The sequence below is a fragment of the Misgurnus anguillicaudatus genome, chromosome 15, assembly GCF_027580225.2.
Source record: "Misgurnus anguillicaudatus chromosome 15, ASM2758022v2, whole genome shotgun sequence".
NCBI lineage: Eukaryota > Metazoa > Chordata > Actinopteri > Cypriniformes > Cobitidae > Misgurnus > Misgurnus anguillicaudatus.
Window position 1 is genome coordinate 163,358 of NC_073351.2, and position 16,296 is coordinate 179,653.

Here is a 16,296-nt window from a genome sequence, read left to right on the forward strand (position 1 = left end):
GGATTTTTTTTTTTTTGAGTTTCTGAAGTTTTTGTCTTCCTACAAGAAGCGCACTTTCCTCTGCTGCTGATTAAAAACCGTTACTTTGTGATTTTTAAATTAACGTGAGCTACTTTTTTGCCTACATTTACTCAAATAATACAAATGTAAAAATGTTTCACCAAAAATATTAATAAATCTTAATGTTATAATAAATACTTGAAATATTAATTTGAAACAAGCAATATTACAGTTTAAAAAACTTAAATGTATAAGTGTGACATTCTCAAATATATTGATCAAAATGTACAAGAATTATTAGAAATAATCTATTAGTTGTATGCTTATTTTATGTGATGTACGTCCCTGTATCTGTTTAATTATTTGTCATTTATTTTGGTTTGTCCAACTCAAATAATTACCTGGCATTTAGAGATTTTTTTTAATTACTTTAATCATTTATTTTAGTGATATTTAAAAAGCCACTAAATTAGGGTGGGAATAAGCATGCTTCAGCCTACATCTTTTTTTGTATATGCATAATTTATTTGTTTGGGTTAATTATGAAAATTGCCCGTGAAGATCAAAATAAAATCCGTTTTACCAAGAATTTCTAAGGAATGCCATGGAATCATAACAGAAAATACTCCCAGTACACGAGGTTTATGTTACATACTCTGAAATCCTAATGTATGTTTTTTGGTCAATTAATTATATAATCTATAAATGTTCTTTTAATATCTAAAAAAGCAAAGCAGCACAAACGAAATTTGTACCGGCACAAACCATAAACAAACGAAGCAAAAACATTTAAGAATATTTTGGGTGAACTTGAAGCATGTGGGGGAGCTGAGTGATGTCATCTCCTTAATTCAATGTCAAATATTATAAAAACCGAAGCAGCACAAATGAAAATTTTAGGGTAAATTTGGAACACGTGGGGGGCTGAGTGACCTCTGTATGACCTATAAACAGGGGTGCACATAACTGGTACGCAGGTACGCATGCGCGACAAAAATCTGGAATGCGTAATGACATGTGTGTAACTACGTGCCTTTGCACAAACCAGCATGTGAGGGCCCAAGAAGTAGCCACCCATTAGTGGTAATGTAGACCACACCACACCTTTGCATACACATGTTTATTTTAATTTAATCATTAAAACAGTTTATTTCAGGATATGTTCAATAATCACACACAACAGTTAAGTCACTTATTCTTTATTTCTTTGGTTAATGTTACATGTTCATTTACATCATTTCTGATTTGGAGTGCACACAAATTAGTTATGTTGTATCTGTCATTTATACTTCTTTCTATTTGAGTTTAAGTTTACCGTAATGAGTGGTGTTGGTCTACCGAAGCCTTCAGCCGTTATGTCCTGGGAGTGACAAAGATTGGAGTCCTGTTGGAAACCGAGAATTAAAGGAATGGTTCCTACGGGATGTACCATGTGTTAAGAATGTATGGGGGAGGACTCATGATGATGGAAGTCTTTAAATTAATTTCTTTAGTTGTCCATTTATGATTCAGTTAAATTTGTATTTTTTGAGCTTTAATTCAAAATGTATTTACTTGATTATATTTGGATCTTGTTTAATGTTGTATGTTAAGTGTAATGTGTATTTATTTCCCCTTTTGTATTGTAATGGGCCCATCTTTCCCTTTATAAGTCGTTTGCTTTGTTCATTTGGTGGGTCTGGTTTAGCTGATTAGTTCCTTTTTGTTTGTCCTTAGTTCTTTGTTGCAACAAGTTTTTGATTTTGTATGCTGTTTTGGTTGACTTCAGTTGGGTTCAAATAAAGACCCATTTATTTTTCCAAAAGACTTGGTGTTCTTCTTTCCTGACCGCTCAGGTCCCTCACATATGGTGGCAGCGGTGGGATGTCTGGTCAGTTAAAGTTCACCAAGTCTTTGTTTTTTTTTTGCCCCTCGTGGTAGATTTTATTTACTTTTTCCAGTATTATGAGTCGTGGCAAGAAAAAGATGTCTAAACGACCTACCCGGCAGCCAGAAGAAGGATTTGAGGAGCAGGCTGGTTTGGAAGGAGCTGAAGGAGGAGAAGCAACAGAAGATAGAGATGTTTCAGTGACAGAGCTGGCAAATTTGCTTCGAGTCCATATGGCCAGGACAGAAGGCCGAGAATCTGTAAGGCAACAAGAACATGCAGACCAGGAGCGACGTTTTAAGGCCCTCCAGCACCAATTTAATTTACTGCAAATGGAAGTCCAAGCACGTACCTCCCCTATTCTACATGTTTCTGATACTGGTCCAGAAAGGCCTGATATGAACCCTTTAGGATCTTTAACCTCAGTTCAGGAAGAAGACGTTGGAGGCCCACCACTGTCTCAAATACCTCGATTAGAGAAGCTGTGTGATACAGATGATGTGGAGCACTTCCTAGTTGCTTTTGAGAGAATTGCGGCTGCTTGTAGATGGACCAGAACTGACTGGGTTTGGCATTTGATCCCTTTATTGACTGGTAAGGCACGAGCAGCTTATGTCAACATGGATGTGAGTGAGTCAACAGATTACGACAAAGTGAAGTCTGCTATTTTGAAGAAATATGATGTTAATGCAGAGACTTATCGTCAAAAGTTCCGCTCCCTGTCAGTAGACCCCTCTGAGAACCCAAAAGAGCTTTACAATCGGCTTAAGGAATTATTTGGAAAATGGATCCAGCCTAAAGGAAAAACTGTGGAGGAGGTGAGTGAGATTATTATTTTGGAACAATATCTGAGAATGCTATCTCCTGAACTTCAGGTTTGGATTCGAGAACGAGATCCCAGAACAGCAGCAGAAGCAGCAGCTTTGTCAGATGTTTTTGTGGCAGCCAGGGGAAAGAATAAGTCCTGGGCCTGGAGATCTAGTAATGACCGTCGGTCCCCAGAAGTGCCACAATTCCAACAAAGAAAAGCAGAACTGTCTGGTAAGCCTCTTATGGGGAAACCTACTTCAGCCAAATTAAGTTTTGCACCTAAACGACCTCCCATATGCTATTTATGTGGTCAAGAAGGGCATACTAAACCCAATTGTCCGAAGAACTCTGCTCACCTTGCACATCTATGTTTTGTACCGAGACATGAGACAACCAAACATTCAGTTACCTCCAAGACTACAAATGTAGAGATTAACGGTGAGAAATTGATGGCTTTAATTGACACTGGCAGTGATCAGACCCTTGTAAATAAGAAATTTGTTTCACCATCTTTGATCAGTTCAGCAAACCGACTGCCTATTTGTTGTGTACATGGTGATGAGAGACTGTTGCCTACTGCCAATGTTTATGTTAAGATAAAGAATCAAACTTACCTGTTGGAAGTGGGAGTATCTGATAATTTGCCCTTTCCAGTTATCTTGGGTCGAGATGTACCTGTCCTGTTGGAGTTGTTATACCCAGTGCAGACATGTCACATGGTGGTAACTAGAGCGAAATCAAGCCAGTCAGAAGAGTCTGGACACACACTGAGTGCTCTACCTTTCTTTGATGCAGAAATTGAGCCCGGGATGCCAAAGAGAAAAAAGACTCGATGGGAAAAGAGGCAGGAGAAGGTAAAATATGCTGCTTCTAAAATGTCAGAAGTTACTAACTGCAATTTGCCTGTAAACTTCCAGTTGCCTACAAACATCATTCAGATGCAACAGGAAGATACCAGTCTCAAGGAGTGCTTTACGAAAGCTGAAGAGGTAAGAGAGGAGCTTATACATGGCAAGACCATAACTTTTGTAGTAATTGAGGGAATACTTTACCGTCAGATTGGGCCATTGAAACAGCTGGTGGTTCCACAGTGTGTTCGAGAAGTGGTTTTACATCTGAGCCACTCAATTCCTTGGGCTGGCCACCTTGGGAAAAATAAGACCACTGCAAGGATCAAGAAATATTTTTATTGGCCCGGTTTGAAAGCAGATGTGACACAATTCTGTAAGAGCTGTCCTATTTGTCAAAAGGTTTCTCTCAAACGTCCACATCGAGCCCCACTACAACCCCTCCCGGTGATTGGCACTCCATTTGAGAGGCTTGGGATGGATGTCGTTGGTCCGGTGGAGCGAAGTCGATCAGGAAATAGATTCATGCTGGTAATAACTGACTACGCTACAAGGTATCCAGAGGTATTTCCATTACGATCTGTGAAGGCTAAACCGATAGCTGCTGCTTTAGTTCAACTGTTTTCAAGAGTTGGGTTCCCTGCAGAGATCTTAACCGATCAGGGCACTAATTTTATGTCTACTCTGTTAAAACAGGTCTACAGGCTCCTGGGAATTAAGAGCATTCGTACTACTCCTTACCATCCTCAAACAGATGGGCTAACTGAGCGATTCAACCAGACTTTAAAGCAAATGCTCCGTAAGTTTGTCAGTGAGTCCGGTCGTGATTGGGACCAATGGCTGCCATATCTTCTCTTCGCCTATAGGGAAGTTCCACAGGCCTCTACGGGGTTTTCACCCTTTGAGCTGTTATATGGGTATGAGGTCAAGGGGCCACTGGCCCTGCTGCAAGGAATGTGGAAAGGAAGTAATGGAGTGTCAGAGTCCACGAATGTTGTCTCCTATGTTTTGCAAATGAGGGAACGTCTACAAGAAATGACCTCTTTGGCACAGAAGCACTTGGGGGAAGCCAGAGAGCAGCAAAAGACTTGGTATGATCCACGAGCTCGACAGAGAAATCTGGAAGTAGGTCAAAAGGTACTTGTTATGCTGCCTAGTCGAGAAAGTAAGCTCCTAGCAAAATGGCAGGGTCCTTATGATGTCAAGAAGCAACTGGGTCCTACCACTTATGAGATCAGTATGCCCGGTCAAGAGCGTTCCAGCCGAGTGTTGCATGTCAATCTGTTAAAGGAGTGGGTTCCCCGACCTGAGACAGCCCAGTCTTTAATGATTCGTTGTGTTGAAGAGGAAGAGTCAGATGATCAGTACCTGCCTCAGCCAGTTTCTGGTTCTATCAGCCTAGACCATCTAACAGACTCCCAGCAATTGCAGGTACGAGCTCTTTTTACTTCAAAAGTATTTTCTGAATACCCTGGCTTTACTACGTTGCTTGAACATGATGTGGTACTTAAACCTGATGCCGTTGTGAAACGTCAAAGTTATAGGATACCCGAGCGACTACAGGAGACCTTGAAGGAGGAAGTAGACCTAATGCTTCGCCTAGGGATCATTGAACCGTCAAACAGTGAGTGGTGCCATCCAATAGTCCTTGTACCAAAGAAAGATGGGAGTATGCGATTCTGTATTGACTTTCGATACTTGAATTCAGTGTCTAAGTTTGATTCATACCCTACACCACGTATCAGTGATCTAATTGACCGTTTGGGGCAGTCCAAGTATTTGACGACAATGGACTTGTCTAAAGGGTATTGGCAGATTCCACTAACTCCACCCTCTCGACCACTAACTGCTTTTAGGACACCAGATGGCCTTTTCCATTTTAAAGTCTTACCCTTCGGCCTACATGGGGCTGTGGCAACCTTTCAGAGGTTAATTGATCAAGTGCTGCGTGGACTAACTTTTGCTTCCGCATATCTTGACGATATTGTTGTTTACAGTAATACCTGGGAGGAGCATGTACAGCATCTTGAAGTAGTTTTGCAACGTCTAGAAAGAGCTGGCTTAACTGTCAACCCTAACAAGTGTGCTTTTGCTAAGCAGGAGACCGAATACCTAGGATATGTCATTGGCCAAGGTGTTGTGCGACCACAGGTGGGGAAAATTCAGGCCTTGGAGAAATGTCCGGTGCCTCAGACACGCAAGGACTTGCGGTCTTTCCTAGGTATGGCAGGATTTTATCATCGCTTTATTCCAAATTTTTCCAGTATAGCTGCTCCACTTACGGATATGGTAGGGGCACGTTGCCCAAACCAACTGAATTGGACTGAGGAGAGGTTAAAAGCCTTTCGGGACATTCAGCAAGCATTGACAACTGATACTGTTCTCTATAATCCTGACTTTAGTCAGTCTTTCATTGTCCAGACAGATGCTTCTGAGAGAGGTATAGGAGCAGTCCTGTTGCAGGGACCACCACAGAGTCGACGGCCAGTGGCTTTTATTAGTCGCAAATTGTTCCCAAGAGAGGTGCGTTACTCAACTGTGGAAAAAGAATGCTTGGCCGTAAAGTGGGCCCTGGACTCCTTAAGGTATTACCTGCTAGGCCGTGAATTTACTTTGGAGACCGATCATAAGGCATTACAGTGGTTGCAGAAAATGAAGGACTCTAATGGAAGGATTACGAGATGGTACCTTGCCATGCAACCCTTTAGATTCAAGATTCAACATGTACCCGGTCAAGTTAATGTTACAGCTGACTATCTCTCTCGCTGTACCAGCGAGTTTCTGGAAGAGGGGGGAGATGTGAGGGCCCAAGAAGTAGCCACCCATTAGTGGTAATGTAGACCACACCACACCCTTTCATACACATGTTTATTTTGATCTAATCATTAAACCAGTTTATTTCAGGATATGTTCAATAATCACACACAACAGTTAAGTCACTTATTCTTTATTTCTTTGCTTAATGTTACATGTTCATTTACATCATTTCTGATTTGGAGTGCACACAAATTAGTTATGTTGTATCTGTCATTTATACTTCTTTCTATTTGAGTTTAAGTTTACCGTAATGAGTGGTGTTGGTCTACCGAAGCCTTCAGCCGTTATGTCCTGGGAGTGACAAAGATTGGAGTCCTGTTGGAAACCGAGAATTAAAGGAATGGTTCCTACGGGATGTACCATGTGTTAAGAATGTATGGGGGAGGACTCATGATGATGGAAGTCTTTAAATTAATTTCTTTAGTTGTCCATTTATGATTCAGTTAAATTTGTATTTTTTGAGCTTTAATTCAAAATGTATTTACTTGATTATATTTGGATCTTGTTTAATGTTGTATGTTAAGTGTAATGTGTATTTGTTTCCCCTTTTGTATTGTAATGGGCCCATCTTTCCCTTTATAAGTCGTTTGCTTTGTTCATTTGGTTGGTCTGGTTTAGCTGATTAGTTCCTTTTTGTTTGTCCTTAGTTCTTTGTTGCAACAAGTTTTTGATTTTGTATGCTGTTTTGGTTGACTTCAGTTGGGTTCAAATAAAGACCCATTTATTTTTCCAAAAGACTTGATGTTCTTCTTTCCTGACCGCTCAGGTCCCTCACACAGCACAAACGAAGCACAAACGTTTAAGACTATTTTGGGTGAATTTGGAGCATGTTGGGGGGCTACCTGACCTCAGTATGACCTATAAATGTTCTTTTAATTTCTAAAAAACCAAAGCAGCACAAACGGAAATTTTTGCGGCACAAAACGGAGCACAAATGATTGAGCATATTTTGCCGATGTTTTGCGATGGGTGGGGGCCAACTTCACGCACGCCATTTACGGTGGTGTGACAAACTCAGAACACATTTAATACCTGACTTTACAGGGACTAATATAAAAAATATTTAGAATATTATTAAAATATTTTTTATAAATGTTATTAAAAACTACCCAGAGATGGGAAGATGCCTGTTGCACAATGGACATGTACTTATGGGTGACTCTGGAGACCAGCTGATACAGTAGCTGACTTCATAACCAATATTTATTACACACACCTGAAAGTTTCATAAGGAATAAACATGACCATTGCTTGCTATCCTCTGCAGTTGGCTTGTCAGAAGCACTGAATATTAATTTTTGTACTGTTGTTTTTAATGCAAACCATTATTAAATTGTGTGTACAGCTGAACAAATTTTATCATTAAAACAGGGAAAAGAAAACTTCCAAGGACCCCTTTATGATAATAACAATGAATTATTAAACACTCAATTTTCACAATTTATTTTTACACTCTTGAGACAAAGGTACTTTACAATGCCATAGATTAACGGTTCATAAAGAACCTTTAACTTCCAACACCCATAGAAACGTTTGTTCGTATTAGTAACTTACAGCTACATAATGGTACCGAATGTATACATAATTTGTGTTAAAACACTATTGTCCCAGTAACAGCCTTTGAACCTTTATTTACTGTGTGATATTACATAACATTGTTCATTATGAAGTGCACCTGTATATGCTAACTAATGTTATTTTAACTGTTGTTAAAATAAGCATGCGCGTCATCTGCAGCTCTTCAACAGTTGAGAAACAATACGCACACAATCCCAGGATTTTTAAAGGAAGCGAGTTGGAGGCTATATAGAAATATTAGGATATAAAACCAAAAGATAATCACAATATGCATGAGCATGTAGGTGTCCGCGGTGTTGGCATGTTGCTCATTTCAAACTCCAGAAAAGGAATAAGTTGATTGTGTCTCTCTGCAGTTGAATATATCTGTATGGCATCATCAGAATCGTAGGAGAACATAGTATGTAGCCCAGGAGATGCATTGCATTTAGTCTCATTGTGCATGCTTTGAATGTCTGTGTACATGTATAAGTGAAATAACAGAACGCCTTACACAGTGCGTTTAGGTTAGGTTTTTAACAAGGCTGTCATTGGATAAAACTTTTAAATCAGATTAATTATTAATCACAGATTAATGGGTTTTGTCACATACTTTGTGTGAAAAATGTTTTGTAACTCAGCGACCACCTAACCCCATTTCGGTCCGCAAATAAGCTGAAACTGGTGCGTGGTGTAAAAAGGTTGGGGACCCCTGATCTAAACTGTTAACTCCTAAACTAGTTTTTAGACTATTTTAAGTTGTAAACTGAGATAAATCTGTATGAAAATTGAGCGCACGGTTCGGTTGGCTACTGTATGTTATGATCAAGCTAAAAGGAGCAGAGGCTGTCTCTGCTTTATTTCACATGCTTACTTTTCATTCTTCTTAATGGGGACGAGTGGATATGTGCATGTAATTTGAAGTACTTATCTGAAAAGGCTAAAACAAAAAGCATTAGGGCGCCCCTGTCAGGATGAATTACGGAAGGACACTAGACCTCTGCTCAATGTTTTGCATGCGCTCAGTCATTTATATGTAAAACTAATACCACTAGCAGTTAATCATAAGTTAGTCATATAGGTAAGCAATAAGGTACGAGAGGCTGTGCTGTATCTGAAGTGCGTTGTTAGGCACGACGTGAAGCGGAGTACCTGCCTGCTAAGGGGGCGTGCACACCAAAGCTTTTACGCTCGTGGCCGGGGCATGTTTTCAATTGTTTCCAATGGAAGCTCTGCGTTTTTCAAATAAGCCAGCAGCTAGCGTTTTTTTCTGTGCTGAAAAAACAGCGCTCAGCGTTTTTTCCACGCTGAGCGTTTTTTAAACTAAAGCAGCTGATCTCCGCCTCTTTTATTAGTGTCATTTTGCGAGCGTGTGGAGGTTGTGGGGAGATTATTTCATCAACTGCGCTGAAATATCAGAGAAAGCTCTTACATACACATAAAAAACACTGTGCAGCATCGTTAATTACAACACCGGACTCTGACATCACATAATATTAGTTTGTGTTATTTTAAACCCGTCATTTCTCCCGAAAACGAAAGCAGAGGCTCTCGCCCGCAGTCTCCATAGACCACCCTCTCAAAACAATCAGGGCAGAAGCGGTCGAAAGTGGACAAAAGAGACGGGTTTAGAGAGGTGATATGCACCTGAGCTGATAGAAAGGCGGGGGAGCGGGCAACAACAGGAAGAGTGACTGAATGCGTCGCAGACGTAATCGCCTGCGCATTATATTAATATAATTGTATTTAAATTTCAGTCCAGCCAGTGCGACATTTAATAAAAAATAGTCATAGGCAGGGAAAATACTCGCAAAATGCGACTATTTACTCGCAGTCTGGAGCCCTGTAGGGTTACATTAGTTTTTTTTCTGTAGTAACATTATTTACTTCACCACAAAATAATTTTTATCAATGCAGGGCTATTACTAGCCGGTTGACTTACCAAAGCCCCATTTTCACGTTTATATTTGTCTTTAAGTCTCTGTTCGTGTACTTTCCCAGTCCCCGTGTCACTTGTGTTTATCTATCGCGCCGCAGCACGCACCGTTATGGACTAGTCCATTTCATTGTGAAAGAAGGGGGTGTAAGTGTTTAGTGAGAGAACATGAACTGGACATTTTAACTACTATTTCAAAGTTTCAACGTATTTCTTAAGAATATTAATACAATTTAGAATGCTTTTGAAGTGTTCGTGATGATAAGGGTTTTATTTATTTATGTAGGCTATTTATTAGGTTGGTTTGGGGCCCCCCTAATTTGACCGCTGGTGGGGGGCCCCAGGCGGCCGCCTACCTATGCCTCTATGGTAAGACCGCCTCTGGCCGTTGTCCAGGCGTTTTAGCCGCGTTTAAAAGTTTTGGTGTGCACAATCCCTGAGGGCACAGTGATAAATAGAACCGTTGGGTCAAGCCGCGTTTTATCATAAATAATCCACAGCTATTGACCAATCAGAATCAAGAATTGGTATTGTATAACCGTTTCATAACCTTTGATACAACACAGAATCTGCCCCACCTAAATTTTATAGTCAGGAGCTGCTACTGCATTAGAATTAACAAATGCAGTCACTTGCATTTAAAGGTAAATACATACGATGAGGTGCATTTTCAGAGTAAAAATACAGTCAATGACTAGATATATGAGGATTTTGATGTTCTTGTAAATAACTGTGTTGTATAAGTGAAATCTTTGGTTGCATATGAATGGTGATAATATATGGCATACAGTGGATACTGTAACATTAAAGTTACTTAATTGAAATGATACGTCTTTAAAATTCCTTGGTGTCTCGAAAGGCTGTCATAAGGCATATTTGTCTTTTGCATAGTTATTTTTTCAAAGCATCTGTCACAGTCAAAAGCCCCAGGCAAGAGAAATAATTTAGACAGACACGCATGTACGGACCTGCAAACCAGATCCACAAACCACCAAGAGCTGCGCATACGTGTGTGTGTTCGTCTTGAAGCAGACTAGCTGACGAACTGTATGACAAATCTCTGAGAGAGTGTTTTTGAAAGAATATACAGTACTTAGCTCTCATGGGGATTTGTCATACAGTCTCTGCCACATGTCAATCGGTCAGCACAGCACTGAACACACACCTCATGCCCAGAGCACAGCGATTAAATTATTTTATCGTGTTAATGATTAATAAAACAGTCGCATGCGTTAACATCCCATGTTTTTATTTTATATTCTTTCTTTAAAGCGCCATGAAACAACAACACTTGTAGATATTTACATAATTAGTTGTGTTGCACATCATAAAAGACAATGTTTGCATCTGTTCATTTTAACATTTGGAGAAAACTAGTTAATTTTTAGCGTTTTATGATAATTTTGTCTTCCAGGTTTAAACTCCATATCGTGTCAACGTCACGGACTGTGACGTGGCAAAGTACTGTAGTACATCACAACGCACTGGTGTCTCATTATTTATGAGATAGCGTGTTCTTATCCAATGCGAAGAAATTTCGCTTTTGTGTGTGCGCGTGTGCTCCATGCAGCCAGGTCAGCCGGGGGTGGGGGTCGGGGGCTCAGGAGAATCACACTTGTACACGCTTCTGTATAGTCAAGTAAAATATGAGTACGCCATGACGTACACTTTGTAAATACGTTCGATGATTTTCCCCCTCGATGCTGTCAGGGCTAGACTCACCACCCATCAACTAAGAATTTGCTCGGAAAAGCTATGGGAGGCAGGTTGGCTTCGACCTTGTTCTGAGGTATCATGTCCTGAGGACTTTTCCTTATCTTTAAACACAGTTTAACTTGACCTTTGTTTAAATGAAATATTATTCAGTTTAATTATTTTTGTAATACTGCTATTCTTAGTAAATCTTAATATTTGTTACACTAGCTTATTATATCAGGTGCCCCCCCCAGTCCTCACAGCGTCCACATCACTGATCTATATAAATGACTGGATTGCGCATAGAACACTTAACGTAACAGCGTGAGGTGAAGCCAGCGGAGAGTTCGAGAGGCCATCTTGGTATACCCAACCGGCAGAGGGTGTCATTGACTTCCATTCAAAAACATGATCTAATTTCACACGCTTTACAGAGTATCAGTCACACAAGGTTTTGGATATGTGTACATAAAATAATAGTTAATTCTGGTGTTATTTACAATGTTTATGTTTAAATAGGGCAGGATAATGGATTTATAAAAAACGTTAAGGTGAGTGTGTCATTCTGTTAAAGATACGGGTATAAATAAAGTTTTTTTTGACATTCAGCTACACGGTCAGCATTATTTCCCTAAACAAGTTTAGGTAACTTGTCAAGATAACATAATTACAAAACCAGCAAATTATTGCCTGCACATACGGTACAAAGCATGTTATTCATTCAGATTTCAGAATCAGCACGTTTGTCATTAATACTAAATATGCTGAGGTCTGTCTGCTGATCTGATCCTGTAATGAAGATGAATGTATAATAACTGATTAAAAAGCAAAATGTACAACTTTCAGTAAATAACTATGTACATGCTTAGGACGTTTGCTTTGTAATAATATACAGGATGACTTCAGATATAAAAACAGAGACTAGTAAAGTGATGTTTTATCATTAAAATCTGATAACTGTCCATTGATTTAATAGAATGTATGGGTATACCAACATGGCGGCGCGGTGACTTCACAGTTGTGACGTCATAAGCAATCCAGTCATTTATATAGATCAGTGGTCCACATCCATTTAAGTTGCATTTTTCAAAATGATAGTGAGGTAGACTGGAGCTAAAACAGCGGGGTTTCATTAACCTTTAACCTTGGGGTTTAATACACTTTGAATTGTATATACAGTGGGGCAAAAAAGTATTTAGTCAACCACCAATTGTGCAAGTTCTCTCACTTAAAAAGATGAGAGAGGCCTGTAATTTTCATCATAGGTACACTTCAACTATGAGAGACAAAATGAGGAAAAAAATCCAGAAAATCACATTGTCTGATTTTTTAAGAATTTATTAGCAATTTATGGTGGAAAATAAGTATTTGGTCAATAACAAAAAAGCAAGATTTCTTTCTCTCACAGACCTGTAACTTCTTTAAGAGGATCCTCCGTCCTCCACTTGTTACCTGTATTAATGGCACCTGTTTGAACTTGTTAGCAGTATAAAAGACACCTGTCCACAACCTAAAACAGTCAGAATGCAAACTCAACTATGGCCAAGACCAAAGAGCTGTCAAAGGACACCAGAAACAAAATTGTAGACCTGCACCAGGCTGGGAAGACTGAATCTGCAATAGGTAAGCAGCTTGGTGTGAAGAAATCAACTGTGAGAGCAATTATTAGAAAATGAAAGACATACAAGAACACTGATAATGTCCCTCGATCTGGGGCTCCACGCAAGATCTCATCCCGTAGGGTAAAAATTATCACCAGAATGGTGAGCAAAAATCCCAGAACCACATGGGGGAACCTAGTGAATGACCTGCAGAGAGCTGGGACCAAAGTAACAAAGGCTACCATCAGTAACACACTATGCAGCCAGGGACTCAATTCCTGCAGTGCCAGATGTGTCCACCTGCTTAAGCCAGTACATGTTCGGACCCGTCTGAAGTTTGCTAGAGAGCATTTGGATGATCCAGAAGAAGAGTGGGAGAATGTCATATGGTCAGATGAAACCAAAACATAACTTTTAGGTAGAAACTCAACTTCTTGTGTTTGGAGGAGAAAGATGCTAAGTTGCATCCAAAGAACACCATACCTACTGTGAAGCATGGGGGTGGAAACCTCATGCTTTGGGTCTGTTTTTCTGCAAAGGGACCAGGACAACTGATCCGAGTTAAGGAAAGAATGAATGGGGCCATGTATCGTGAGATTTTGACTCAAAACCTCCTTTCGTCAGCAAGGGCATTGAAGATGAAACGTGGCTGGGTCTTTCAGTATGGCAGTGATCCCAAACATACCGCCCGGGCAAAGAAGGAGTGGTTTTGTAAGAATAATTTCAAGGTCCTGGAGTGGCCTAGCCAGTCTCCAGATCTCAACCCCATAGAAAATCTTTGGAGGGAGTTGAAAATCTGAGTTGCCCAGCAACAGCCCTAAAACATCACTGCTCTAGAGGAGATCTGCATGGAGGAATGGGCCAAACTACCAGCAACAATATGTAAAAACCTTGTGGAGACTTACAGAAAACGTTTGATCTCTGCAATTGCCAACAAAGGGTATATAACAAAGTATTGACATAAACTTTTGTTATTGACCAAATACTTATTTTTCACCATAATTTACAAATAAATTCTTAAATGTGATTTTCTGGATTTTTTTTTTCTCATTTTGTCTCTCATAGTTGACGTGTACCTTTGACAAAAATTACAGGCCTCTCTCATCTTTTTAAGTGTGAGAACTTGAACAATTGGTAGCTGACTAAATACTTTTTTGCCCCACTGTAATTGATTTTTTATATTTTTTACCTTTGGGTAAAGACACATTTTATATGTGCAATTTTGGAAAGGGTTACTGTTAGCACCGGTCATGAAGTCTTATTAGCTATGGTAAAAATCACTTCAAAAATCAAGTCTTTGCTCTTGGCAACAACTGCAATATTATTAAAAAATAAAAAATAATGAAACAAACAATTCTGTAGATGCTCCTTGTGTTTGTCAAGCAGCATTGGTATAGTAAATATATACATTTAGTAATAAATATTACACCTATTGAGATACGAGTCTCAATTTTTATATTCTGCTAATGTGCATGGCTTTCGACAGAAGTAGTTTTTTTTTTGCTTACGTTCCTGATGTATATTACCTTGCCGTTAGTGTCTGGTGGGCTGTCAGAACAGTGGTTCACTTCTGATGTACCATCAATTATTACCTTCCTCTGATCCTTAAGAAACGCCAGCTACAAAACACCAATGACAAATATAAGATCCAGTACTACTGGGAACTGTGACTGTGATGAAAATGATTGGAGGTTTTAAGTCCCAGCATCTTACCTCTTTATGAGATATGGTCAGTTGCTCCTCAAGCGCACTGCATCTCTCCAGAGCCACACGTAATCGCTCTCTTACCTAACAAAAATGACACGCCATCAACATTTCTCAACTGCTTCTAATAAATGCCACACATAAGTTGGCTAGTTGTTTATCTTTCACTGTTGCCTCCAGTGTTGGTCAAGTTTCTTGGAAATAGTAATTAGTTACTGATTACTGATTACTTCCCTAAGAAAGTAATCCCGTTACTTTACTGATTACTTATTTTCAAAAGTAATTAGTTACTTTACTAGTTACTTTACTAATTACTTTTCAAAAACATGATGCATGACCTGTTGCTTTATACTGTAGCAACAGTATAAAGCAACAGGGCCCGGATGCATAAAGCACCTTAAGTGTAATTTTCTCTTAAGTTCACCCTTATATTTAAACTTAAGGGTGTTGCAAAAAAAAAACGTAACTTTTGTTATTTTATAACAACAAACCTGGGTTGCTGTCGTGAAACATTTAATGAATACCCTTACCTAAGAGAACCATTTAAGGGATTACTGTATGCAACACCCTTAAATTATTCTCTTACAGTAGGTAAGGGGAATTTACCCCTTAAGTGTCATACTTAAGGGAAAAACTTAAGGTGCTTTATGCAACCGGGCCAAGACCTTTCAGCCTAATTCTATTCTTTCTGCATATTCCATCATCTAAAATTGAATCAAATGAAACATTCTCTGTTTTAACCCCCCCTCGACGCGCCCTAATTTGTGGGCGTGATGACGTCGTTTTTTTACGCTGCTAACAATATCTAACGTTATATAGCCTACTGTCTACAAACATTATATAATATTAATAATAACATTATACATCGTTTAAAAGGTCTACGGGGTTTAGCATCAATGTATGGTCTCTGTTTTGAGATACAGATGCTCTATATCAGTGGTTCCCAAACTTTTTCAGCATGTGGCCCCCCTTGTGTACGGTGCATTCCTTTGCGGCCCCCCAAAGAAAATTTGTGACAAAAAACTCAACATTTTAACAAAAAAACAAACAAACATTAAATTATACAAAAAAGTAGTGCTTTTGGTTAGTAGCCTTATTTTTTTTAGGTTTAATTACACAGAATTCATGATAAATGTATTTCATAAAATGTCATTAAAGTGGGGGCCCCCTGGCACCATCTCGCGGACCCCCTGGGGGCCCCGGCCCCCAGATTGAAAACCACTGCTCTATATAATAAATGTAGTATTTTGTTACAGAAGTCCAGATGACAACACACAGAATATAAACGGGACTTCTTACCTTGGTGTTAATATAAAGATCGCGAGTCGAATCCGGTCTGTTTCAGATGTGTGAATAACCCATGAAATCAATCTAATAGAATTAATCAAATTACCATACACAAATGCGTATAATCCATGAAATACAGATATATAGTCTGTTGTTTACATCAGATTTCGCATG

The 16,296-nt window shown here is 39.3% G+C and overlaps 1 protein-coding gene across 11 annotated transcripts in view; it reads right to left on the minus strand.

The window, feature by feature from the left end:
- The window catches only part of ppfia1 (PTPRF interacting protein alpha 1), a 233,663-nt gene that overhangs the window by 130,139 nt on the left and 87,228 nt on the right, over positions 1-16,296 (minus strand). For all 11 annotated transcript variants that reach the window (XM_055174007.2, XM_055174006.2, XM_055174015.2 and 8 more), the window contains exons 5-6: positions 14,845-14,919; positions 14,658-14,750 (exon numbers count right to left, since the gene is read on the minus strand). In XM_055174007.2, coding sequence (XP_055029982.1) covers positions 14,658-14,750; positions 14,845-14,919 — 168 coding nt within the window. The remainder of the gene's footprint in view (positions 1-14,657; positions 14,751-14,844; positions 14,920-16,296) is intronic.